This window comes from Myxocyprinus asiaticus, chromosome 25, assembly GCF_019703515.2.
Source record: "Myxocyprinus asiaticus isolate MX2 ecotype Aquarium Trade chromosome 25, UBuf_Myxa_2, whole genome shotgun sequence".
NCBI lineage: Eukaryota > Metazoa > Chordata > Actinopteri > Cypriniformes > Catostomidae > Myxocyprinus > Myxocyprinus asiaticus.
Genome location: NC_059368.1, coordinates 46,548,537 through 46,574,680, shown reverse-complemented (window position 1 = coordinate 46,574,680; position 26,144 = coordinate 46,548,537). Strand labels below are relative to the sequence as shown.

Below are 26,144 nucleotides of genomic sequence, written 5' to 3'. Positions count from 1 at the left end.
TCGATCTGACCCATGGCTGCACTGACAGCTAGTTAAAAAGGCAGGCTAAGCTCCACCTCTCCCTATCAAAAAGAATAAATCAGAGGGAGAGGGAACACTTTTTTTCTTTCTTTTTTTTTTTTTCATTTATGCAGAGGTTAACATCATGGAGGTTAACATCATGGAGACAGAAGGCAATTATGAACAACCTTTATTCGTATTTTCTAAAGGAGATGAAGTATACTGATGTTACATGTTCTAATTATGTTTACAGTTCACATTAGTCTCATGTATATTTGCTCGGTACTTCAGTACTGAAGCCTATTTGAACTCAATCAAAAATTCAACCTTGAAAAAAATTAGCCCCCCTCCCCCACTGTTCTAGAAACAGATCAGTATTTAAGCCATTTTCACTATAATTGTTTACTTCCGGTCACTGTCCAAAGCGTATCCATGAGGGGAATCAGTTCACACAGCCTCTCGTGTGACGTAAGCATGCTTGCATGTTCAAAACCAATGAAGCTTGTGAACAGTTTTCAGTTGTAAACAAATCGAGTGTCAGTTCTTGTGTGAACATGCCAATGCGCTTACGTTACGGAGAGGCAGAATTGTTAAATCTGTTCTGTTGAAATCCAGAATGATTTCATCATTTGGCAACAGACTGCTGAGGATGGTAAATGAATAAGAATTGTATTTGAGTTATTGCGTGGGAAATCAACCAAATTTGAAACTGAAAATTTTCAACCAAACTGAAAAACTTTATTTTTTTTAATACTTTTTCTGAGGAGAGCTAAACATAAATGATGATGAAAGCCAGAATATTAAATGTCATGGATCAATATTCACTGGGTATTCCATTATTTTCATTATTTTCACCTTTTAAATGTAAATTTTTACAACTTTTTAAACAATTTTCATAGTTTTAAAAATTTATTTTAGCCATGTAAAAATAAAATCATGATGCTGCCACCTTTCTTAGGTTATATTTTTAACCTGTAGTTTTGCTCTTAGAATAAAATTATTTTAAATTATTCAAAAATACATTACAAATGCAATTCACACAAAGCAATTACACCTCTTCTATGATGAACAGAGTTCAAAATCATTTTGATGTTTTTTTCTGGGGGTTAAAGTAAAAAATAAAGTCGTGTTATGTGTTCAAAACTGCTTTTCTGCATAGAACTGTTGTAACTTGTGGTTGTTTGGGTTACTGTCAGCTTGGACCAGTCTGGCCATTCTCCTCTGACCTCTGTCATCAACAAGCCGTTTCTGCCCACAGAAATGTCGCTTACTGGATGTTTTGTATTTTTCACACCATTTGGAATAAATTCTAGAGACTGTTGTGTGTGAAAATCCCAGGAGATCAGCAGTTACAGAAATACTCAAACCAGCTCATCTGGAGGAGTCGCGTGGCGCCATGCGAGGTTTGGACGTGTGAACGGCGAGCTCTGCGCACTTTGCTAGTTTTAATACTTTTTGTGTCATAAACCGGTGAGACTTGATACACCCTGATTCTTAACTGTTCTAGGAAGACAGTATGTCAAAGAATTCAAAATCCTCGGCTCTGGAGTCATTAAAAGACACTTACGTGCTCAAGCTGAAGCCCCTGAGCAGCAGGCCGAAAGACCGGGACTCAATTTGGTCAGTGAGGTGAAAGAAATTCGGCGACAACTGATGAACGTGTCGGCAATGCTGACGAAGGTCATTGCTGACTTGGAGGATCTTGCTGTAATATGTCGATCGATCACTGCCATGGAGATGAAATTCACTGAGATGGTTACAAGAATGGCGGATGTTGAGAAACGGATCGGTTATCTGGAGTCATCGGAGAGGGAATTTGCTGCTAAAACCACTAGCGACCAAAACGCATTTGGGAAAAATGGGAAGACCTTGAGAATCGTAACCGGTGAAACAATGTCCAAATTGTTGGAATTCCTGAGTGAGCAGAGGGTCAAAATATGGTAGAATTTCTGGATGGGCTCTTTCCGAGTCTGCTCGACATAACAGATCGATCAATTCTGGCCAAATTTCTGAGATCATCCGATAAAGATCTCGTGTTACACGAGGTGAGGAGTAAAGGAAGGCTTTCTTGGAAAAACCACAACATTTTCTTGTTCCCAGACTTTGCGAATTCAATGAGAGAAACGTGATAGATTCAAGGAATGCAAGAAACTCTTACATCAACGGAAGGTCGCTTTTGTACTGATGTTCCCGGCCAAACTGAGAATAGATGCTAAGGATGGCCACAAAATATTTACATGACCACAGCAAACAATGTCCTTCATAAAGTTAATGGAGTGAGTAAGTTATTGTGTGATATTCATTTTGCAGCTAAGTGGACCTGACTCACTGAACATTCACTTGACCATCCGAGGAAACTGAGCGCCTTTTTTTGTTTCTTTTTGTGCTGGTTCCACCTAGTGGCTGGAGTTTGTTTTGTGGAGTAACACACCTTTGGGACAGTGTTGTGGAAGAATCTGCATGTTCTTTGTGCTTATGCCTCCTATCGGTTGGAGTTTGTCTTGTGGAGTATTTCTTGCAGGACACTGAAGTGATTAGGTCATGTGTTGCACCCATGTAACAGCCGGCTCATTGAACATCCGCTTAACTGCCTGAAGAAACTGAATGTTTTTTGTGCTGGTTCTGCTAGTGGTTGGAGCTTCGGGACAGTTATGTGGATGAATCTACACATTCTTTTTTTTATCCCGCCTATTGGCTGGAGTTTGTTTTATAGATTTTCTTTTGTTATGTAATTCTGTCTCACAAAATTTGAATAGAAATACCGGACATGAGCAATCCAATGGCAAAGTTGTCACGGGGGCTCTCATAGGCGTACATGGACTGTTTGAGTTTAGAGGGATGGACACCGGTTGGCGCTCTCTTGCACGGGGTTAATGCACATGTTTTTCTTTTTTCTGTTTGTTTGGTTCAGGGGGAAGTTCGATTGTTGCACTAATGTGGAATGTGGTCTTTATAATTTTATTTTTGACACACAATCTATTTTTTCTAATATGTCAAAATGTCAGATGTTAATATGAGTGGATTATCTCTCTCCACATGGAATGTGAATGAAATGTAAAAAGAAGAAAGGTTAATTCTTTTCTTAAACGAAAGAAATATGATATAGTGTTTCTTCATGTGTATGATATAGTGTATCTTTCCCCGCAGGAAGCTGAAAAATTTGGGAAGGTATGGGGTGGACATGTTTTCTTTAGTGCTGGCTCAAGTAAGAGCAGGGGAGTCATTACATTGATAAGTAAACATCTACAATTCAAATGTCTCAAACAGAGTAAAGTTAAATTAGGAAGAGTCATTATTGTTTTAGCAGAAATTCAGGAGAAAAAGTTGATTTTGGCTAATATTTACACACCTAACGCTGATGATCAGGGCTTTTTTATAGATCTTGAAGGGATATTGCAAACCGCTGGCACCCCTCATGATGTAATATTGGGAGGAGACTTTAATCTATTGATGGACTCAGTCCTTGATCATAGTGAAGCAAACATGTGTAAGCCCCCTAGAGCAACATTGACGCTTCACAGGATGTGTAAAAATCTTGGTCGTACAGGGTTACAGATATTTGGAGACTATTGAACCCATCTGGTAGGGACTATACATTCTTTTCATCAGTCCATAAGATTTATTCTAGAATAGATTTTTTTTATATCTATGTCACTTATTTCATGTTTGGATTGCTCAATTGGAAACAACTTAGTCTCAGATCATGCCCTGGTGAGTTTATAGGTGTTGCCATATACGGAGAAAAAGAAATCATATAGTTGGCACTTTAATGTATCCCTTTTGCAAAATCCTGAATTCCAACGAATGCTAAAGGTTGAAATCAATGTTTATATGGAGACAAACTGGTCCTCAGCATACTCTGTGGGTGTGGCTTGGGAGGCACTTAAGGCGGTTCATAGGGGTCGGATCATACAGTATGCCTCATTCACCAAAGAATCGAAAGCACGAGAACTTGTGGAGTTGGAAGGGAATATTAAAAGTGCCGAGGCAGAGCTGAAGCACGGAATGTCATCTGATGGCCTCAGAGAATTAACCCGATTGAATATTTTATATATATATATATATATATATATATATATATATATATATATATATATATATATATATATATTGATATTTTGATTCAGGGGTGTGGCAGTGGGGGTGTGGTCAAGCATCCATCCAGAGAGAGAGAAAGCGGTAAGGGTGCTTGCACCTGAGCTAGATTATGTTTAACACCTCTCTCATATGCCGCTCTCCCCATGCTAACTGGAATCAAAGCAGCCACGCCACCAGCAGTGGGGAGAGAGAGTCTGGCACAAGGAAGGCCACGGTGCTCCTGAAGCTGTTGTGTTTAATCTGTTGTGTTTGTGAAGCTGATGTGTTTAAGTGACTACATGCCTGTGAAAATGACTGCTGGCGGGGGACCGCGACGTCGAGGGAATTATTGACCAGGTGCCACTGGAGCAGCTGATCCATCGACTACTGGAGAGGATGGCGGAATGGGTCCAGTGTCACTGCCCGGCATTGCTGGAGGAAGCAGTCCAATTGGCGGAGGACCATATGATGGCATACCCGAGGGCGGAAGAGCCCTCCCTCCCACTCTCTCTCCCCTCCCTCTATGTTTTCCACATTCTCTTCCCCCTCCCCTCTTCTCTCTCACTCTGCTCTCTCCCCAGAGCCCATTCCTGCCCCACGGAAGTGAGAAGTCCCACCACCGGAGCCAGTTCCCTGCACGCGGGGGTTTGCACCACCCACAGCAGCTGCAGTGCCCCGCCGCTCTCCCCTTCAGGTGGAAGTGTCCACCGACACAGGTGCAGGCGTGGCGCCTGGGCTGGTCTGTTGGAGTTGCGGGGATCCGGGACACTTCCGGGATCAGTGCCCGGTGATTGAGTTGGGGACGGTGGTCCGGATCCCTGACACTTCTCAGGTTACCCCCGATCAGGCCAGAGCATACCGGATAGTGGTAAGAGGCAAGGGAGGTACTCACCAAGCATTGGTGGACACGGGTTGTAATCAAACCACTATCCACCAACGCTTGGTTCAACGTGAGGCTTTGGGCACAACCAAAAGGGTGAGGGTGAAGTGTGTGCATGGGGATATTCATGATTACCCCGTGGTGACCCTTATGATAAAATTTTGGGGAACAAAACATAGAGTGGAGGCCATGGTTAGTTCCCGCCTCACCCATCCACTGATTTTGGGGACTAATTGGCCTGAATTTAGAAATGTATTAAAGGGAATATACGTGGATGGGTCCTGCACAAAAGCAATGAGATGTGAAATGTGCGATGCTCTGGCAGGGGAGGTGGAGCCGGGGCCATCTTCGTCAGTTCCACGTCAGGATGACGTGAGGGGTGAGAGGTTGCAGCCCCTCCCATCCTCAGGAGATTTCCTGAAGGGGATTTCCCTTTGGAGCAGTCATGAGACAAAACCCTCAAGCACGCCTTTTACCAAGTGAGAGTGATCGATGGTCAGCAACTCCAGCCGAATGTCGCACTTTCATATCCATATTTCGCAATTATAAATGAGCGGTTGTATAGAGTGACGCAGGACGCTCAAACAAAGGAAGATACAACCCAGCTCTTAATACCGCGGAGCCATCAGTAAACGGTGTTCCAGGTGGCTCATTATAATCCCATGGCGGGTCATCTAGGGGAAAGAAAAACACTGAACCGCCTAATAGACCTTTTTATTGGCTGGGCATTGGCGGCGATGTTCGCAGGTGGTGTGCGGCATGCCGCGAATGTCAGCTGGTGAATCCACCGGCCACCCCAAAAGCGCCATTGCACCCCCTTCCGCTGATCGAGGTCCCCTTCGAGAGAATTCGCATGGACCTCGTTGGGCCATTACAGCAGTCATCACACGGACATCGCTTTGTATTGGTCCTAGTGGACTATGCAACGCGATATCCGGAAGCAGTGCCTCTATGCAGCATCTTAGCACATAGTGTTGCGGATGCACTCTTCAAAATAATCTCCTGGGTTTGGAATCCAAAAGAAATCCTCACCAATCAGGGCACAACCTTTATGTCACGGACACTACGTGAGCTTTACGAATTATTGGGCATTAAATCAATCTGCACCAGCATTTACCATCCACAGACAGATGGCCTAGCAGAGTGATTTAACAAAACCGAGTACATGATTCGTAAATTCATGCATGAGGATGCTAGAAATTGGGACAAATGGTTTTACCCATTCGAGCTGCTGTATGGGCGGGGCCCATGCAGCATGCTTGATGTCATATGTGAAGCTTTGGAGGAGGGACCTTCAAACAGCAAGAATGAAATTCAATACGTCCTTGATCTGAGAGCAAAATTCCACACTCTGGGGAAACTAACACAGGAGAATTTGCTCCAAGCTCAAGAACGACAGAGCCGACTGTATGACAGGGGAACTCGGCTACGGGAATTTGCACCGGGAGATAAGGTACTCGTATTACTCCCCATAACGAGCTCCAAATTACTCGCCAAGTGGCAAGGACCCTTTGAGGTCACACGACGAGTGGGGGATCTCGATTATGAGGTTAAGCGAACCGTCAAATATATCACCTCAACCTCCTGAAATTGTGGAGGGAGGCGGTCGCTGTGACGTTGGCTACGGTAGTTTCGGAGAGGGCAGAACTCGGGCCGGAGGTGAATACAAAATACAATTATTTCACCCCGGTCACTTGCAGAGACCACCTCTCACCGTATCAACTTGCAGAGTTTGCCAAGTTGCAACAGGAGTTTGCAGATGTGTTTTCCCCTCTACCAGGTCGTACGAACCTCATCCAGCACCACATTGAGACCGAGCGGGGGTGGTGGTACGTAGCCGTCCCTACCGATTGCCCAAGCACAAAAAGAAAATTGTCCAGGGAGAATTGGATGCAATGCTCGATATGGGGGTAATAGTGGAATCCCACAGCGATTGGTCCAGACGGTTGTTCTAGTTCTTAAGAGCAACGGGTCTGTAGGGTTCTGTGTGGATTATAGTCATAAAAGTCAACGCGGTGTCTAAATTTGACACGTACCCAATGCCTCTCATTGATGTGTTGCTCGATCGGTTGGGCACTGCTCGATTTTATTCGACACTGGATTTGACAAAGGGTTATTGGCAGATCCCCTTGACACCAATTTCCTATGAAAAAACAAACTTCTCCACACTGTTTGAATTACACCAATTTGTGACACTTCCGTTCTGTTTGTTTGGAGCCCCGGCTATGTTTCAGCGTTTCATGGACCGAATCCTAAGACCGCATTTGGCTTACGCCGCTGCCTATTTAGATGACATCATCATTTACAGCAATGATTGGCAGCGGCACATACAGCATCTGAGGGCGGTTCTGCGATTGCTGCGATGAGCGGGACTCACAGTAAACCCCAAGAAGTGCACGATTGGGAGGCTGGAGGTACGGTATCTGGGGTTCCACTTGAGCTATGGGCAGGTGCGTCCCCAAATTGACAAGACTGCGGCAATTGTGACCTGTCCGAGGCCCAAGACCAAAAAGGGGGTGAGACAGTTCCTGGGGCTGGCTGGCTATTATAGAAGATTCGTGCCTAATTATTCGGATGTCACCAGCCCGCTGACTGATCTCACTAAAAAGGGAGCTCCAGACCCAGTCCAGTGGACAGAGCAGTGTCAACAGGCATTCATGCAGGTTAAAGCCGCACTTTGCGGGGGGCCGCTTTTACATTCACCTGATTTCTCTCTCCCTTTTTTCTTGCAGACGGACACTTCAGACAGAGGGCTGGGGGCCATACTCTCACAGGTGGTGGAGGGGGAGGAGTGCCCAGTGCTCTACATTAGCTGTAAGCTCTCGCTGGGAGACTAAGTACAGCACCATAGAAAAGGAGTGTCTTGCCATCAAGTGGGCGGTCCTCACTCTCCGGTACTACCTGTTGGGGAGGGCCTTCACCCTCTGCTTGGATCACACCCCACTCCAATGGCTCCACCGCTCGAAAGATACCAGTGCACTGATCACCCGTTGGTATCTGGCTCTTCAGCCGTTTAAGTTCAAGGTGGTCCACAGACCGGGAGCACAGATGGCTGTCGCCGACTTCCTTTCCAGAAATGGGGGGGGAGTGGTAGACAGGCCGGATGTCTCCCCGGCCTGAGTCAAGCATCCGTCCGGAGAGAGAGAAAGCGGTAAGGGCACTTGCTCCTGAGCTAGCTCTTATTCCAGTGAGCATGGGGAGAGCGGCATATAAGCAGCCATGCCACCAGCAGTGGGGAGAGAGAGTCTGGCACAATGAAGGCCACGGGGTTCCTGAAGCTGTTGCGTTTAATCTGTTGTGTTTGTGAAGCTGATGTGTTTAAGTGACTACGTGCCTGTGAAGCTGATGAGTTTGTGAAGTTGTAAAGCATTGAAGTGGCCAATTAAAATCTTACCTGAGCCTGGAAAACCCACTTCCCTGTGTTCTCCTTCCCTTCTGCTGTGAAGTTGTGTTACAGGGGACAAAGCAGGGAAGCTTTTGGCTAGATATATAAAGCAGAGAGAGACTTTTTCTACCATTCCCTCAGTGAAATCTGCTGGTGGTGAAATATTTACCTTGGCCATTGATATTAATAATGCTTTTAAAGAATTCTATCTTGATCTCTATAGTTCCACATCTTTGTCTACTGATGAAGATGTTAGAAACTTTGTAGAACCATTAGAACTCCCCAAACTGACGACTGAGCAAAATCATTTTATTGATTCTGAGATAAACTTGGAAGAGCTTGATAAGGTAATTAAGGCCTTGCCTACAGGCAAGGCTCCGGGGCCAGACGGCTTTGCCGCTGAATTTTTTAGATCTTATGCTACAGAAGTGGCTCCACTTTTGTTAGAAGTTTATACAGAATCATTAAAGAATGGAAAGCTTCCGCCAACCATGACACAAGCCCGGATCAGTCTGATTCTTAAAAACGAAAAAGATCCAAGCGAGTGTAAGAGTTACCGTCCAATTTCCCTGATCCAACCAGATGTAAAAATATTGTAAAAAATTCTGGCTTACCGATTAAGTAAAGTTATGACACCTCTTATACATATAGATCAGGTGGGGTTTATTCGGGGCCGTAGCTCTTCTGATAACATTAGGCGTTTCATCAATATTATGTGGTCAGTGGCAAATGATCAGACTCCGGTCGCTGCCGTTTCACTTGACGCCGAAAAGGCATTTGATATGGTAGAATAGGATTATCTTTTTAAATTTTTGGAAATATACGGGTTTGGGAGTACTTTTATTGGGTGGATTAAGTCCCAGATTACATTTCAATAATTTACATAACCGATTGACAAAGGTGGGCTAGGCCTACCCAAGATTTTGTTTTATTATTATGCATTCTGTCTCGGACATTTGTCTCATTGGTTGCTTCCACCTGAGAGAGCCCCTCCCTGGTTTTGTATTGAACAGGAAGTTCTTGCCCCTATTTTGCCATTGCAAAGCCTTCTATCAAACTAATCTGAGAAGTTACACCCCGTTATCTCGCATTTGCACTCGGTATGGACAAAAGTGTCCAGGGTGTTTAATTCAGATATTTATTTAAATATTGCCTCAAGCATATGGCTGAACCCTAAATTATGTATTAATAAGTCCCCTTTCTGTTGGTCAGAGTGGATTGTGAGGGAGGTTAATACACTCGGTGACTTATATGAGAGTGGAGTGTTGAGATCCTTTGAAAATATGGTTCCACATTTTGGGATTCCCAGATCTCAGTTCTTTAGGTATTTACAGATGCGCCACCTGCTCTGTACTATTTTTGGGAGTAGCATACACCCCCTAAAGCTGCAGATATTCTGAAAGTGGTGATTTTGGAAATGGTCATGAGGCATCAGTGTATTACTCCCTGCTAATTCAGAGTCTGGGGGATGGAGCTTTAACTTCTCTCAAGAGATTATGGGAGAAAGATTTAAACTTGGTACTGGAGGAGGGAGTGTGGGCTAGGATTCTAAAAAATGTCAAGTCTGTATCTAGAGATGCAAGGGTGCGCCTTATGCAAATCAAGATTTTAAATCGATTCTACTGGACCCCCTCTAGATTGTATAGGCTTGGTCTTAAGGACACACCCACCTGCTGGTGATGCCAATCAGAAGATGGAGACACAACCCATGTTTTTTGGGTGTGTGTTAAGATCCAAGAATTTTGGTTGAAGGTTCAGAGTTTTGTGCGTGACGTGTTGGGCACTTGGATTGGGCATCCAGATGCTATATTTTAGGCGATGGGGTGGTCATCAAAATAGGGGATAAACACATAAAAAATTGGGTTCTGACCAGGGTGATGGCAGGCAGACAGATTGTTTAAAGGGAATGGAAGTCGGCTGGAGCGCCCTCATTTCGGGAGAGGTGCGCGGAGATGGGGAGGGTGGCTGCTTTTGAGAAGGTGTCATATAGAAGGCTGGTGATCTGGGAGTCATTTGATGGGAAATGGGGCCGTTATTTGGAGTTTTTGGGGGACTCTTGGGGAGGGGCTGTGGAGAGAGAGTTGTAGTTTTAGATGTGTATGATTATTATATTCTTTTTTTAAAAATTATTATTATTACTTGTGTGTGTGTGTGTGTGTGTGGTGTACTTATGTGTGACCACGGGGGTGTTCGTTGGGGGTCGGGGTGGTGTTGGTGATTGGGGAAGGGTAATAGAGGGAGTTAAATGTTGATTCAATGTATATTTGTTTTGTTTTTCTTTGTCAACTATTTGAATCAATAAAAAATGTTAATAGAAAAAAACAAGAAAAAACAAAACAGCCCATCTGGCACCAACAATCATGCCATGGTCGAAATCACTGAGATCAAATTTTTTTCCCCATTCTGATGGTTGATGTGAAAGTTAACTGAAGCTCCTGACCTGTATCTGCATGATTTTATACATTACACTACTGCCACATGATTGGCTGATTAGATAATCGCATGAAAAAGTAGATGTACAGGTGTACCTAATAAAGTGGCCGGTGAGTGTATATTTTGTCATATCATGAAATATCAATATTTAGACTTTGTTATGAAAAGTCACATTTTGTTCTGGTCATTTGGTGTAACCCAGAGAAAACATCTTGATTTTCTTGATTTAAAAATTAATGATATTTGTAAAAAAAAAAAAAAAAAAAAATGTACATTTCTACGAACTTGATGCGTTTTAAACTAGATTTTTAAAATATTTCTCATTTTTATCACCTCAGACAAACTTATTTGCCAATGACCAATTTAAGTCTTTTTTTCTCTCTTTTTTTTTCTTCTCTTTTTTTAATCTTTTTTTTTTTTCTTTTTCTGGCTTGCTTATTGTCTTTGTTGCTTTTTTCCCCCACTAAATGTTTATCCCCCTCACCCCCTTTTTTCCACTGTTTATCATTGATCCTTATTCTTACTACTTTTCTTTCTTTTCCTTTTCTTTCTCCTCTTCTTTTTGCCTGTAGGACAGGAACCCATTGAAAATCAGATCTTCTGATTTGGGCCTGGAAAACATTGTTTTTGCTCTTAAACTCTGTTTTTTCCCCCTGTATAAATAAACAGTTAATAAAATAAACGATTTTCTCGCAGTTACAAGTATTTTTGCCCCTATTAATTTTTTTTATTTTCTTCACAGCGTCAGTAAAGAGCATGCGTGAGAAGAAATATGAGACATGTTTTAAAAACGTATTAGCAGATTAATCAAATGTTCATATTGAAGAAGGTTGCTGCATATTATCTCACGTAAAGGCCCTCTATGTATATGGCTATCTATATTATAAATGCCTGGAGAATGAGCAGGTCAGAATAAATACGTCTTCTCTCTTTTTCTGCAGTTGCTGCGGGAGCTGAAGCATCCAAATGTTATCGCCCTGCAGAAAGTATTTCTGTCCCACAGCGACCGTAAAGTCTGGCTGCTGTTTGACTACGCTGAGCATGATCTGTGGGTGAGTATACACAAACATACACACACACACACACACACACACACATACACACACACACATACATATATATACACACACACAAACACACACAGACACATACACATACACACAGACACACACACACATACCACACATGCAGAATGAGGCTGAACATTCTGTCTAATATTTCTGTGTTTCATGAAAGAAAGTCATAAGTATTGGGCCTGGTGGGAACACCAGCATCCAAAACGCAACATATGTTGGTCTTTTCTTCAGGGAACTTAGACACGCTTGCAAACGCTCACAAGTTTTTACTCTTTCCTGTGTTGTAGCACATCATAAAGTTTCATCGAGCATCAAAAGCCAATAAGAAGCCCATGCAGCTACCGAGGGGGATGGTGAAGTCACTGCTCTACCAGATCTTAGACGGCATCCATTACCTGCATGCTAACTGGGTCCTGCACAGAGATCTGGTGAGTGCACGTGTCATGGGAGTTAACCCAATTCATTCAAAGTGTGGCTTTATCCAGCCACATATTAATACAATATCACATGAGCAAGAGTGCCTTTGTTCTGAATATCAGCACGACTGTAATTGGTCCGTAGGCATGAGGCCACAGGCAATCAGAAAAACAACATGATTGTGAGTGTTATTACAGGTCTGTAAACAATAAGTTAATATCGCATATCGAATATCGAATATAATCCTTTTTGGACACAATATGACCAGATATTTTTGTCTGTTTCTGCTCCACCAATGGAAATAGTTCAAATCGAAGCCAAAGCAGGTATTGTGATGTTCATAATTGTTTCAGAGAGGGAGCTTGTTATTACATTTTGATAAAAGATTACAAAAAATGAAAAAAAGATTATTTGGGATAATGGCCACCAATGAATGATTAAAAAAAAGACCATGCACATGTATTAAAGTAATAAACAGGGTCTATTTTGATTTGACTTTAAATGGAGCTGAGAGTTCTACACTCATGTAAATGGATTGTTCACCAAAAAATGAAAACTCTGTCACATGCAAATTCTGCAGGAAATCTGTCAATGGGAACACAAGTTTTGAGAAGGTGTATTTTGGCTTTATTCAAAAGATTGGCCAAGTTTTCCAACCATTTACACAAATGTGCTTACATAAGGAAATATTTTACAGTCAAAGTAAGTAGAAAGTGAAAGTTGCATAAGAACTGTGAAGTCACTGGTATTTGTGCAGTGATGGTTGTGCTGGAGAAAAGGTGAAAGTGCTTTCAGGATGTTTTTTTTTTGTTTTTTTTTGTAGTTTGCATTGATGAAAATAAATTTGACTTAGAATTTTTACATTCACATTTTATACATTTGTATTATGCATTTTAATGTTAATGAATAGAACCATACTGTTCAGTGATAACAAAATATAATATAACAATTTATTGTCATTAATTAAAATGAAGCGAAATGACCCACAGATGTGTTAGTGTTGAAAATGATTCAAAATAACTAACATGTTTTTTCAATTTTTGAGGGAATAATGTCTCAAAATCCACGTATGTGGACTTCATGTTTATTAGCGTGCTGACTCGTGAAAAATTAATGTTTTTAAAGCGGCATATCAAATGAAACTAGAGACATTGCTCTTTACAACCAAACAGGTTTCAATGAAAAACTTAAAGAGGTTTCTTACCAGAGGCACTTTGTTGCCATTAAACCAGTGACATGTTTCACGTGAACATTGGAGGAAACACATTCCCCTGTCACAACCACAAACAAAATGTATCTCTCTCTTTAAATCTATCTACATTTAATAGCCTATTTTAGGCTTTTCAGCGAAATAAATAAATTATGAGGCACTAGACGATTCAAGAAGCAACAAAAATCTAAAACATAATTTTGTCCAGCAAATATTATAATTGAGAAATTGTATACATTCATGAAATTTAAAACACATGACAACACACCCCAATAAAGTATGACAACATTCCCCAACCTGAATTTACCTTTATCTTAAAAACATATTTAAACCTTTTAAAAAGAATCTGCTTTTATAATTTAGTTGACCCTTTCCTTAATGTATGCTGGTCTGGTTTGCTTGTTTAACCAACAACTATTACGTAAAAATGCTTAAAGTGCAAATTTACTTTGGTGAAATTCACAAAAATTATTCAATTTAAGAGGGTTTTGAACTAGGGTATTCGAAACCAACATACTAGAGAAAACTAGAAAATTATCTCTGCTAGAGAAAACACAATTGGACTTTTGACTTTAAATCCTACAGCCCTTGTGAGAATTACAACTTGCCCCAGTATCCTGTATTATTTATATATATATATATATATATATATATATATATATATATATATATATATATATAAATACTTCTAAATATAACTACATGGTTGTTCCATGTTAATGAATAAATAACAATCCTTCAAAATTGTCAGAACAGGCACAGTTTTGGAGAGCTTGATGTTGTTAGACGCTCACAGCAGCGTTCTTCTTCACTTGACTGTCATGCGATTAACTGTCGGGCAACGACAAACTGTTTGCAGACATTCAGACACCGACTGCACCGCTGTGGGAGGTGTTTAGAGGTATATTTAAATATGAGGACGCTCAAGACTACATGTAAAACATCAACTAATATAACATTAAAATGTGTTATCAATGACTCATTCTAGAATTAACATGAGTTCAGTAAAAAAGTCTGTTTTAATCACTCGATGATGATTTAAAGTAATTTATATGCTGTAGATAATGTGTAATTTGTAATGTTTACATTCTGAATTCATGGCGCTAATGTGCTTACACGCGATACATGGCCATAATATGTACCGATTACACTCTGTTATTGTTATTTACAATAACACTGCTACTACTGCAGAGATGGGTGTATAAAAGAGTGTTAATGGGTAGAACACAGACAAAAGAATGATGATTAGAGGCATATCTTCTGGCACATGTGTGAACGGCTTTCTGCTGCAGATGGCACACGAGTGAAGCAGCATATCAAACAACAGAGTAAATGGACACTTAAGAGCATTTGAGTAGATTTGATTACTTTTAAAGACTAATTAAAAAAGAAATAAAAAAAAATTTAAAAAAATCGCATGACATGTTCTTGGAAAATGTCTCAATGCAAACGATCATATAGATGTAAGTTTGCACCAGCTCGGTAACTCTGCACACCAGTGTGTTCATGTAGACTGATTTCTATCGGATTCAATTTTTTCCAAATGTTTTGAACTTAACTTTTCAAGAAATAATCTGGATAGTCTTTTCTGAAATAAATAAACGTAAATGTTTGTCAGTGATCTCTGAACAGAGACCTGGACTGACATGGATTGAAATGAAGCTGCTCCAGCTCATTCAATGGAAAAGTGTCACACCCTCATTGTTATGTAATCACATCATTCCATGTTGTGCACAGTTGAAATGTCAGTAATAAAATTGATTTAATTAGACTGCTTAGCAATTTACTTTAAGTCATAATGAAAGAGCATTTGCTACATTTACTTCTCTAATGTGATTTTTCAGGTATAACAATATATTCAGCAAGAAAAAACTTTAGGATGGGACTTGGGAAATGATTGGATTGTAAAAAGTGGCCATTCCATACCAGAATGTGGTCAGGTGGTTGGAGATGTCTTGGTGATATCATTTGCAGTTTTAACTGCAGAAGGTAAAACTCAGATTTAATATGTTGGACCAATTATGGTCAATTATATCTGTTCTTGTGTAAAGATGTAATAAATACAACATCTCTTGAGAAACAGCAGACCCAGGATTATGCACTTGTAGGCCGATATATTGGCCAGGGTGATTCATCGGCTGATATTTGACCATTTTGTGATTATCAGTATTAATGGCATAAATGCCCGCACAGCTGTTTAACTGTTGCGTTTCCTCCCTTTATGCCAGTTCCAAAATCTACTGTCAGTGGATATTTCACATTTTCTGTTTTCAAATACTTTTGTGGGAATTTTGATATTGTGTGGGGGAAAAAAACATTTCACTTTTGTGCAAGTCACATTTTCATTCATTATTAATTTTTATTTATGGGTGTTTCTTCAATTATGGACACTTTTTGCCCTCAGGACTTCTAGTAAAGAAACTCCCTAAAAACACACTTTTTACACTATATCTTTTACTTGCTTTAAGCGTAAACTTCTTTAAATGTTGTTAGATGTATTCTTAAAAAAAACAAGAAAACAGTTTGCCAAAATAAATAATACAATTTAAGAAATTTCAAGATATATTCTCTGAAAACAGGGTTTTTTTTTTTTGTTTTTTTTTAGTTTTCGCAGTATTTATTTATTTCATGGGCCTGTGTGTCTAAACAGAACACTTAGTTATGAGTTACACGGCTGCAGCATTTTCTCATAGAATGAACGCACTGCAAAAAGAAAAAAAAAACATTTCCTTAATTGGTTTTTAGTGTTGTTTTCCAGTTAAAAATATCTAAACATTCTTAAAACAAGATACATTTACTTAACTAGCAAAATGGCATAAGATATTTGGTCTTGTTTTCAGAAAAATCGTACTAAATTTGATTTTAGATCTCTATTGTTTAGGTTTAGGTTAAAGTTTTAGTTTAGGGAGGTACGTTTCACTTATGGAAACTTCCATTTAATTTTCACCTTAAAAACCTTGTTGATAACGGCACCATTTCACTTGCTTTTGGCGCTCCCCGTAATGTTTATGAGACCAGGCTGGTTACACAAGTGTGTGTGTGTGCGCGCGTGTGCGTGCGCATGTGTTTGTGTGTGACAGAAAGAGAGAGAGAAAAGAGGATGCAAAATAGATAAATAATGAAATATCCTCTTGCCCAGACACTCCTGCATGATTTATTAGGCTTTAGGAGAGCAGTACAAGTCTTAAAGTACCTTCTGACTCTCACTCTTTGAAGGCAACATGAAGTTAAAATTCACCTAATTTACTTTTTTAATAAAGGTCGATGGTCTAAATTGTCCTGTAAATTATATTCTTATTTATAGAACTGTTTAAAAGCAGCATCACACTCTCATTTTTGCTGTTGTCCTGAATAATATGTGTATGCTGTTTCATGGTCTCTTAAATTCATTTATTCTATTTTAGGTTTATTATATGTAAGATGTGCTGACATTTGTTTATATGATTCCACTGGCATGATCAGTGACAGCATATGATAATATTTTACTGTTATTAAAACTATTTGTACCACTGAAAAATCTTTTCTGCAGATAGGCCTATAGGTAAAACTAAATCAACTAACTTAACTAACTAAAAAACTATAAATTAACTAAACTAAATTAACTTAAAACTAAAAATGTAAAGTATTAAAATTAATCCACATTTAAATCTAATTTCTATTTCTGGTCAGTTGTTTCAATCATCATTGAGGCCCTCAATTTTTATCAAATCTTAAATGGCACCAGCTGTTTTGAGATGGCAGTGTTATGATCAGTGAATTACAAAGATGCAGAGTTTTCTGTTTCCATAGCAGCACACCCTCATTAGACTCATGGAAACCCAAGTGTCTTTGATTAATGAGCAGACATCATTGCTTACTGATGCTACAATCGGTCACACACCATCACACACAAGACCCCTCTGTGTTTTTTTTCTTTTCTATTTGTCCTTTCCATTTTATTGTCCCTTCATAAGAAACAATAAGGTAAAGTGTGTAATTTATGTGCCACTAACAGCAAAAAAAAAAAAAAAAAAAAAAAAACTTAATTGCAATAATGAAGAAAGTTTTCAAATAGGTTTCCTGTTATCGGCCGGATAAACAGATAGTCCTATGCTAAACTCATGCCATTGGTTGAACCCATGTTGCTATGCAAACAGAGTAATGTTCTTATAGTGCCACAGAATATCAAGCTGTGTCCCAAAATGACACACGATACACTGTGCACATACAACACACACTATGCAGTCGGCCATTCTATTGAATGAATTTTAAACCTTATCAGCATCATGAATATTAAATAGTTCATACATTTCTAGAAACTCAGAAATTCCAAATGGTTCTAATGAGTTATGATTTTAACATCCGAAAATTGCACACAACCTTTAAATTAAAATCATTTGTCATAAGTGATAATATGCTTTATTTGAATTAGAAAGGGAGTTTTAGGTTTCAAATACAAATAAAAACAATTTAAAAATGCTTGTATTCTCTGGCACCAAGAATATAATTCAAATGAGATTATTTTACGGTATCAGCCCTCTACATTGTGAGTAAATCACTTGCATATGCGAGTAAATTTCGCGCTATGCGACTAAAATATGTCTGTTACTAGCCACTGGCGAGTAAATATTAACATTTCACTTGCCAGTGATTGAGTTGCGTAGTGTCGAAGCACCGAGATTCTTTTACTACATAAAAAGCAGGCAATTATAATGCTGGATTCAACCTCATCTTTTTCTGCATGCTGTGTCTCATGAGCACGCAGAAAAACATCTCCTGTTACTTGTAACCTTGATTCCCTGAGATGAAGGGAACGAGACATTGCTGTAAGCACTATGGGGGAAGTGTCCTTACACAACTTTGTTGAAACCCTTATATAATCATGCTAATCTTCTGATTGGCAATGGTGTCTGAGCCCTGCCCTTTTAGTCGTGCAGTAGGCCTATATAAGCCATTTCTTCAGAAATATTCTGACTGAGGGACAAGAATGATGTCACTCATATTATAAAACTCAGAAGTTGTAGTGCGGCCAGTTTTCGCAATGTCTCATTCCCTTCATCTCAGGGAACCGAGGTTACATGTGTAAAAGGAGACGTTCCCTTTCGATTCAGTTCACTCGACATTGCTGTAAGCACTATTGGGAATGATATCCCATCACACCGCACTACGTGGCATTACACTCCCAGAGTTATAACACTAAATAGATATATTCATAAGGAGTCACAAGCAACAGGCCGATGACTTATAAGTCATATTAAAGTGTATATGAAAAATACCACGTGGCGGATGCCAGATGGAATCTAACGTAGTCTGGGATCTATATAAACCATATAGATATACACAGTATGGATTATTAACCCTCTCACAACCCTCTCACAGCTTATGACTTAAAAAGAAGCAGTTCAACAGCATATAATTAGGTGGCTGTGTTGATTATAGTCGGTAGTCCAGGTTATAAAACCTTGCAAACGTGTTTTGTCAGGACCATCCAGAGGCCATGCCTCTGGTTGAATGCACTTTGACACCAAGAGGGCAACTCACACCCTGCGATTCATAAGCAAGAGAGCCTTTGTTTGGAGACGGACATTCCTTTTGTGCATCCTCCATAACAAATAAAGATCTGATCTGACAGCCTAAACTGATGGGTGCACTCAACATATGTACACAATGCCTCATAGATTGCTCTTCATCGGAAATAAAATGGTGGGGGAAAGAAGGCTTGCAAATGAAACACCTAAGCCCTGAAGGGCTTTGATAAAACCCTAGGCACGTTGCCATTTCTAGGTTTAATGATGGCTTTTGACAGATCTGGACCAAACTCCAGGCATGAGTTGTCAGCCAACAGCACCTGCATGTCAATCATCCATTTAAATGAGGCCAAAGCCAATAAGAGTGCAGTCTTTAACGAAAGCACCCACAGCTCAAAAGATTCCAGTGACTCAAACAGAGAGTTTTTGTGTCTTCAGCACCAAATTCAAGTCCAAAGTCTGCACCATAGCAGGGTGAGGGGGGTTCAAGTGCCTCGCTCCCCTAAGGAACATTATGACTAGATTATGTTTGCCTATTGAAGAGCCAGCCTCTAGGGCATGGTATGCGGAAATAGTCACTACATAAACCTTGAGCGTTGATGGGGTAAGACGGGGTAAGGTCCAGCCGCTCTTGAAGGAATATCAAAATCTCAGCTATGGGTCAATTCACCATGTCTTTACCACGTGAAGAGCACCAATTTGCAAATATGTGCCATTTAAGTGCATAGAGGCGTCTTGTGGACGGTGCTCTAGCCTGTAAAATGGTATTCATCACAGACTGAGTCAATTCTGGCTTATCCGATGTGCTCCGTTCAGGGGCCATACAAGTAGGTTCCACAGCTCTGGCTGGGGATGCCAAATCGTTCCTTGCGCTTGAGAGAGAAGGTCTCTCCTCAGCGGTATTTCCCATGGAGGGCCGTCTAGTATTTTTATCATCTCCGGAAACCAGGACAGATTGGGCCATTTCGGCACAGGTGCACCGAGGAAACACATACTTGCATTTCGCCGGCCATTTGTGAGCCAGCGCGTCCATGTCCAGCAGGGCTTGGGACTTGGAGTACCAGAGGGGACAGTGGGCGTTCTCTGCAGAGGCGAATAGGTCGACTTCCCAAATCCTCATCACTGTCTGAGGATGAAGTCTCCATTCCCCTGGTAATACTCCCTGGCATGACAACAGATCCACTCTGAAATTCAGACGGCCTGGGACATGTGTCACACGCAATGATAGGAGATGACGCCTGCTTCATTGGAAGAGGCGTTGTGCTCATTAAATGTGGCAGTCGGTGTCCACCTTGGCGATTTATGTATGCCACTACTTTTGTGTTGTCCGAATGAATCAGAACATGGTGATTAACAATGTCAGAATGAAAAGCTTTCAGAGCTAGAAAGACAGCCAGTAGTTCTAGGCGGTTGATGTGCTACACCCGTTTTGCACCTGTCCAGGTGCCGAAAGTCGGGCGTCCATCGCACACCGTGCCCCAACCTGTGTTGGATGCATGTGTGGTCACCACTTTTCTTCTGAAAATTTGACCCAGCATAACACCCTGTTGGTAGAAGGCCAGCGCTGTCCATGGAGCTTGAGCAGCCAGACAGCAGCGAGTCACTGTGATGCGCATGCGCCCGAGGCTCCAGGCGTGATGTGGAACGTGCCGCTTGAGCCAGTACTGGAGAGGTCTCATGTGTAACAGATCTAATAGTATGACAGTGGATGCTGCCACCATAAAACCCAGCATTCTCTGAAATGACTTCAGTGGTAATGTTTCCCCCAGTTTGAACTGAGACACACACCGAAGAGGCTCACTCGTGAGGTGTGCACAAATGCTCACATAGTCGAGACGAACCCCTAAAAAGGGGCGAACATGCATCGATACATTTCGTGAATGTGCAGGGAGCCAGAGTCAGACCGAAAGGAAGGACTTTGAATTGATATGCAGTTCCCTCGGACGCGAATCTCAAAAACCGCCTGTGATGTGGTGCAATTGGTACATAAATGTACATGCCCTTAAGATCTATTGGCGCAAACCAGTCCTGAGATCGGATGTGCGATAAGATCTGTTTCTGAGTTATCATTTTGAATGGGTGCTTCATGAGCACACGATTCAAGTGTCTCAGATCTAGAATGAGCCGAAGCCTGCTGTCTTTCTTCGGAAAGAGAAAATAACGGCTGTAAACCCCACTGTGTGTGTCGCAGTCGGGGATGGTCTCTATCACGTTTTTTGCAAGGAGACTGTGAATCTCTGCGCGCAACACCGGCACATCCTGTGGTCGGAGGCTGGGCATGTCAGAAATGTTTCTGCTGCCTGGCCGGGGTTTTTCCGTCGGCGCGTTTTTCGTGCTGAGATGGCGGGTGCTTATGCTTGGGCCACGGTTTATGTGGCTTCACAGATGGCTCAGTAGTAGCTTCCGGCTGCACTAGAGCAGCAAGAAATGGATTCTTTGCCGGGCGCTGACCGGAATTAGATCGAGAGCATGCTGGGAAAGGGAAAGTGCTACTTCTCTTTGGCAGAAAATATTTCATCGTTTGAGACTGCTTTTGCACCTCGAAAAAGCACTCTTAAAAGCCTTCCATTGCTTTACCAAAGAAACTGTTGGGCGACACCGGGGTGTCATGGAGGGCGGCTTTCTCTGCGTCATGTATCTCTGAGAGAGTTAGCCAAATATGCCAGTCCAGAACCACCAGGCTGCTCATCACTTTGCCAATGGCCTGAGTGGTAGCTTTCATGGCTTGCAGCTGCAAATCTGTATGCCCTCACAGTGAGGGTAGTCTGTCTCCATGAGAGCTGCTTGTGCATGGGCGCGGCCCAGGAGCTGAACACAGCTCTCGTGCTCATTAGGCGGTGGGATGTGCAGTTCACATAGGAAACACTTGCAGAATGACATCTTTAAAAATATGTGTATCAACCAAGTGGCTCTTTAGTTAATATTGTATATATTATATACATGATTGTGTTTACATCATGATGGTGCCACGGATGGCCACCTTGGTGTGGAGCACTTCTATTGTTTTGTTGTTTTTGTTTGTTTCTCCTGTGTTTAGTAATCTTTTTCCAGTCAGTTTTACCAGAGACAAACTGCTGAACATTCGACAGCATATACCAGTCAATCTTTTCCCGGATTTTGAATATTCATACATTTTGTTTGACATTTTAGTCAGAGGCGCAGCTGTGTTGTTTAAACGTGCTATGAGATGCAGGCGAGGGAGACGAGCCAGTGCGCTGGTCAAACTCTGTTGGTGGGGCTTTCGAACAATGCTGCCGAGCATTCATCTTGCGAATCTCCGCTCTCTCCCTAACAAAATGGATGAACTACATCTCCTCACCCGCAAAAACAAGGACTTTTCAACCTCTGCTGCCTTGTGCTTCACAGAAACCAGTGAAGCCATTCCGGACAGCGCGTTACATCTGCCGGGCTTTCAGCTGTTCAGAGCGGATCACATCACGGAGTTAACGGGGAAAACGAGAGGCGGTGGAACATGCTTTTACATCAATGAAAGTTGGTGTACAGATGTGACAACGTTAAAAAGGATGTGCTGTCCTAATTTGGAAGTGCTCTTTATTAACTGTAAGCCTTTCTGCTCACTGCGGGAGTTTTCCTCGTTTATTCTGGTGAGTGTGTATATCGCGCCAAACGCGTGTTTGAATGCCGCACTGCAACAGCTGGCTGATCAAATCACAGACACGGAACAACAAAACCCGGACTCAGTTATTATTATTCTTGGGGATTTTAACAAAGCAAATCTCACACGTGAACTGCCCAAATACAAACAGCACATCACATGCCCCACCAGAGACAGGAACATACTGGATCACTGCTACACAACAATAAAGGATGCATATCGCTCTGTTCCTAGAGCAGCTTTGGGACTCTCTGATCACTGTCTGGTTCATCTTCTTCCAACCTACAGGCAGAAATTAAAATCAGCCAAGCCTGTAGTAAGGACTGTAAAGAGATGGACCAATGAAGCTGAGCTGGAACTACAAGCCTGCCTTGACTGCACTGATCGGAATGTTTTTGAGGCTGCAGCCACAGACCTGGACGGGCTCACAGATACTGTTACATCATATATCAGTTTCTGTGAGGATATGTGCATTCCTACTAGGACTTAATTAACATTTAACAAAGACAAACCATGGTTTACAGCAGAACTCAGGCAACTTCACCAGGCCAAAGAGGATGCTTACAGAGTTGGGGATAAAGTCTTGTACAATCAGGCCTGGAACACACTGAAAAAGGGAATCAGAGTGGCTAAAAGAAGATACTCTGAGAAGCTGAAAAACAAGTTTTCAGCTAACGACCCTGCATCAGTGTGGAGTGGCATGAAACAACTTACAAATTACAGGACTCCTACCCCCAACCCTGTAGGGAACCAACAACTGGCTGACGACCTTAATGTGTTCTAATGCAGATTTGAAAGGCCCAATCTCACACCCCACACCCACTCTGACCTTCACTTCACACAAACACCAACACCTCCTGCAACCCCCCTCCTCCCCCCTCCTGCTACTCAACCTGCACTTAAGATCTGTGAAGATGATGTGAGCCGCGTCTTTCTAAAACAAAGGATAAGGAAAGCACAGGGCCCAGATGGCATTTCACCTGCATGTCTTAGATCCTGTGCTAACCAGCTGGCCCCCATCTTCACACAGATCTTCAATAGATCACTGGAGCAGTGTGAAGTCCCATGCTGCTTCAAATGTTCCACTATCATCCCTATCCCAAAGAAACCAAAAATCACAGGACTTAATGACTACAGACCTGTCGCCCTGATGTCTGTGGTCATGAAGTCATTTGAGAGACTGGTGTTGGCCCACCTGAAGGACATCACTGGACCCTTTCTAGATCCCCTTCAATTTGCTTATCGGGCAAACAGGTCTGTGGATGATGCAGTCAACATGGGATTGCATCATATCCTGCAACATCTGGACAGACCAGGGATATATGCAAGGATCCTTTTTGTGGACTTCAGTTTGGCTTTCAACACCATCGTCCCAGCTATTCTCCGGACTAAATTACACCAACTCTCTTTTCCCTTGTCTATCTGTCAGTGGATTACCAGCTTTCTGACACACAGGCAGCAGCTTGTGAGACAGGGGAAATTCACTTCCAGCACCTGTACAATCAGCACTGGTGTCCCCCAGGGATGTGTGCTCTCCCCACTACTCTTCTCCCTCTACACCAACGACTGCATCGCCAAGGACCCCTCTGTCAAGCTCCTGAAGTTTGCAGACGACACCACTGTCATCGGCCTCATCTGAGATGATGATGAGTCTGCATACAGAAGGGAGGTTAAACAGCTGGCTGTCTGGTGCAGTCAAAACAACCTGGAGCTGAACACGCTCAAAACAGTGGAGATGATAGTGGACTTTAGGAGCAACACCCCAACACTGACCCCCCTCACCATTCTAAACAGCACTGTGGCAGCAGTGGAGTCATTCAGGTTCCTGGGCACTACCATCTCACAGGACCTGAAGTGGGAGACCTACACTGACTCCATTGCAAAAAAAAAGCCCAGCAGAGGTTGTACTTCCTTCACCAGTTGAGGAAGTTCAACCTGCCACAGGTGCTGCTGATATAGTTCTACTCAGCGGTCATTGAGTCTGTTCTCTGCACTTCAATAACTGTCTGGTTTGGTTCAGCTATGAAATCAGACATCAGAAGACTACAAAGGACAGTTCAGACTGCTGAGAGGATTAATGGTTGCCCCCTGCACCCCTTTCAAGAACTATACACTTCCAGAGTGAGGAAAAAAGCTGGAAAAGTCACTCTGGACCCTACTCACCCTGCCCACTACTTTTTTGAACTGTTGCCTTCTGGCCGATGCTTCAGAGCTCTGAGCACCAGAACCGTCAGGCACAGGAACAGTTTTTTCCCCCAGGCTATCCATTTCATGAACAGTTAAAACTGCCTCTTTGAGCAATAATTCATGTGCAATACACGGCTTAGTCTTTTTATATTATCCAACACATCCTACCTCTTCTTCCAATACATTCCCTTGCACTGTACATAACTGATTTGTATTTAGATTTGCACTACGTATGTGTGTGTATGTGTATATGTGTATATATGTGTATATGTATGTATATGTATGTGTGTATGTGTGTGTGTGTATGTATGTGTATGTGTGTGTGTATATTATATATAAATATATATATATATATATATATATATATATATATATATATATATATAGTAAAAGGTGCCTCCCATGATTTCGTAAGCTCCTTGTGCACTTCCGGGAAGAAAGGCACTGGAGCGGGGCGTGGCTGCTTTGAGCGGCACTGCGAGCCCAGAAACCAATCATCAAGCCTCGAGGGTTCAGGGGAGAGCGGAGGGTTCCACTCTAACCCGACACTCGCGGGCGCCCGGGAAAGCATGTCCATCATTTCTGCATCAGCCTGTGACTGGGCAATCATCCCCGAGGGGGGGTAGCCCAGCTGAGGCTTCTGCATCTGACTGGACAAGCCCGCTCTCCAATGCTGTGCTCGAGAGCTCATCATCTTCGCGGGCTCTGAACAAGAGGCCAGACTCGCCGTGAGATGAGCCGGCAGACTCATCCGGAAGCCCGACTGGGGCAGACGAGCGTGCTTACAAAAGCAAGCAAGTTCTCGCAGTGAGAACATGAACCATCCACAAAGGCTGCCTCCATGTGGGTCGCACCCAGACACGAAAGACAGCGATCATGACCACCCGAAGTTGAGAGATAACGACCGCAACTAGGAATAACACACAAGGAAAGGCATCTTTAAAAAGATACGTCTTTAAAAAGACGTTCCGTGTGTGCCGCTCTTTTAGAGAAATATACTCTTTTAGAGGAAAAATCTCTTTCAGAAAATATACTCTCTTTTTTTTTTTCTGCCGAAGCACCCAGGGGCATCTCTGCAGTGCAGAGGAGGGAGAAGCCGCTGAAATGCGCCGTCAGATCCAGCAGAGGTGAATGAAAAGTAGAAATTCAGCTCAATGAGCATGACCGTTCGGCTCCGAAGAGAAAATCTGAATGAGTGGTTGCATACCAGCTCCTTTTATACCCGTATGTCTGGGGGAGTGGCATGCAAATACCACTTGCCAATTTTCATTGGCCTTTTATCAAAGACCAGAGGTGTCTCGGGCTCCCAAGAGTGACCCCTAGTGTCACTACATCGACACAACGTCGAGTGAGTGA

At 42.1% G+C, this 26,144-nt stretch overlaps 1 protein-coding gene across 1 annotated transcript in view; it reads left to right on the top strand.

The window, feature by feature from the left end:
* Nucleotides 1-26,144, top strand: part of cdk19 (cyclin-dependent kinase 19) — a 116,221-nt gene that overhangs the window by 30,896 nt on the left and 59,181 nt on the right. Inside the window, exons 3-4 of the mRNA XM_051655342.1 lie at nt 11,717-11,827; nt 12,139-12,279. Of these exons, the coding sequence (XP_051511302.1) occupies nt 11,717-11,827; nt 12,139-12,279 (252 nt within the window). The remainder of the gene's footprint in view (nt 1-11,716; nt 11,828-12,138; nt 12,280-26,144) is intronic.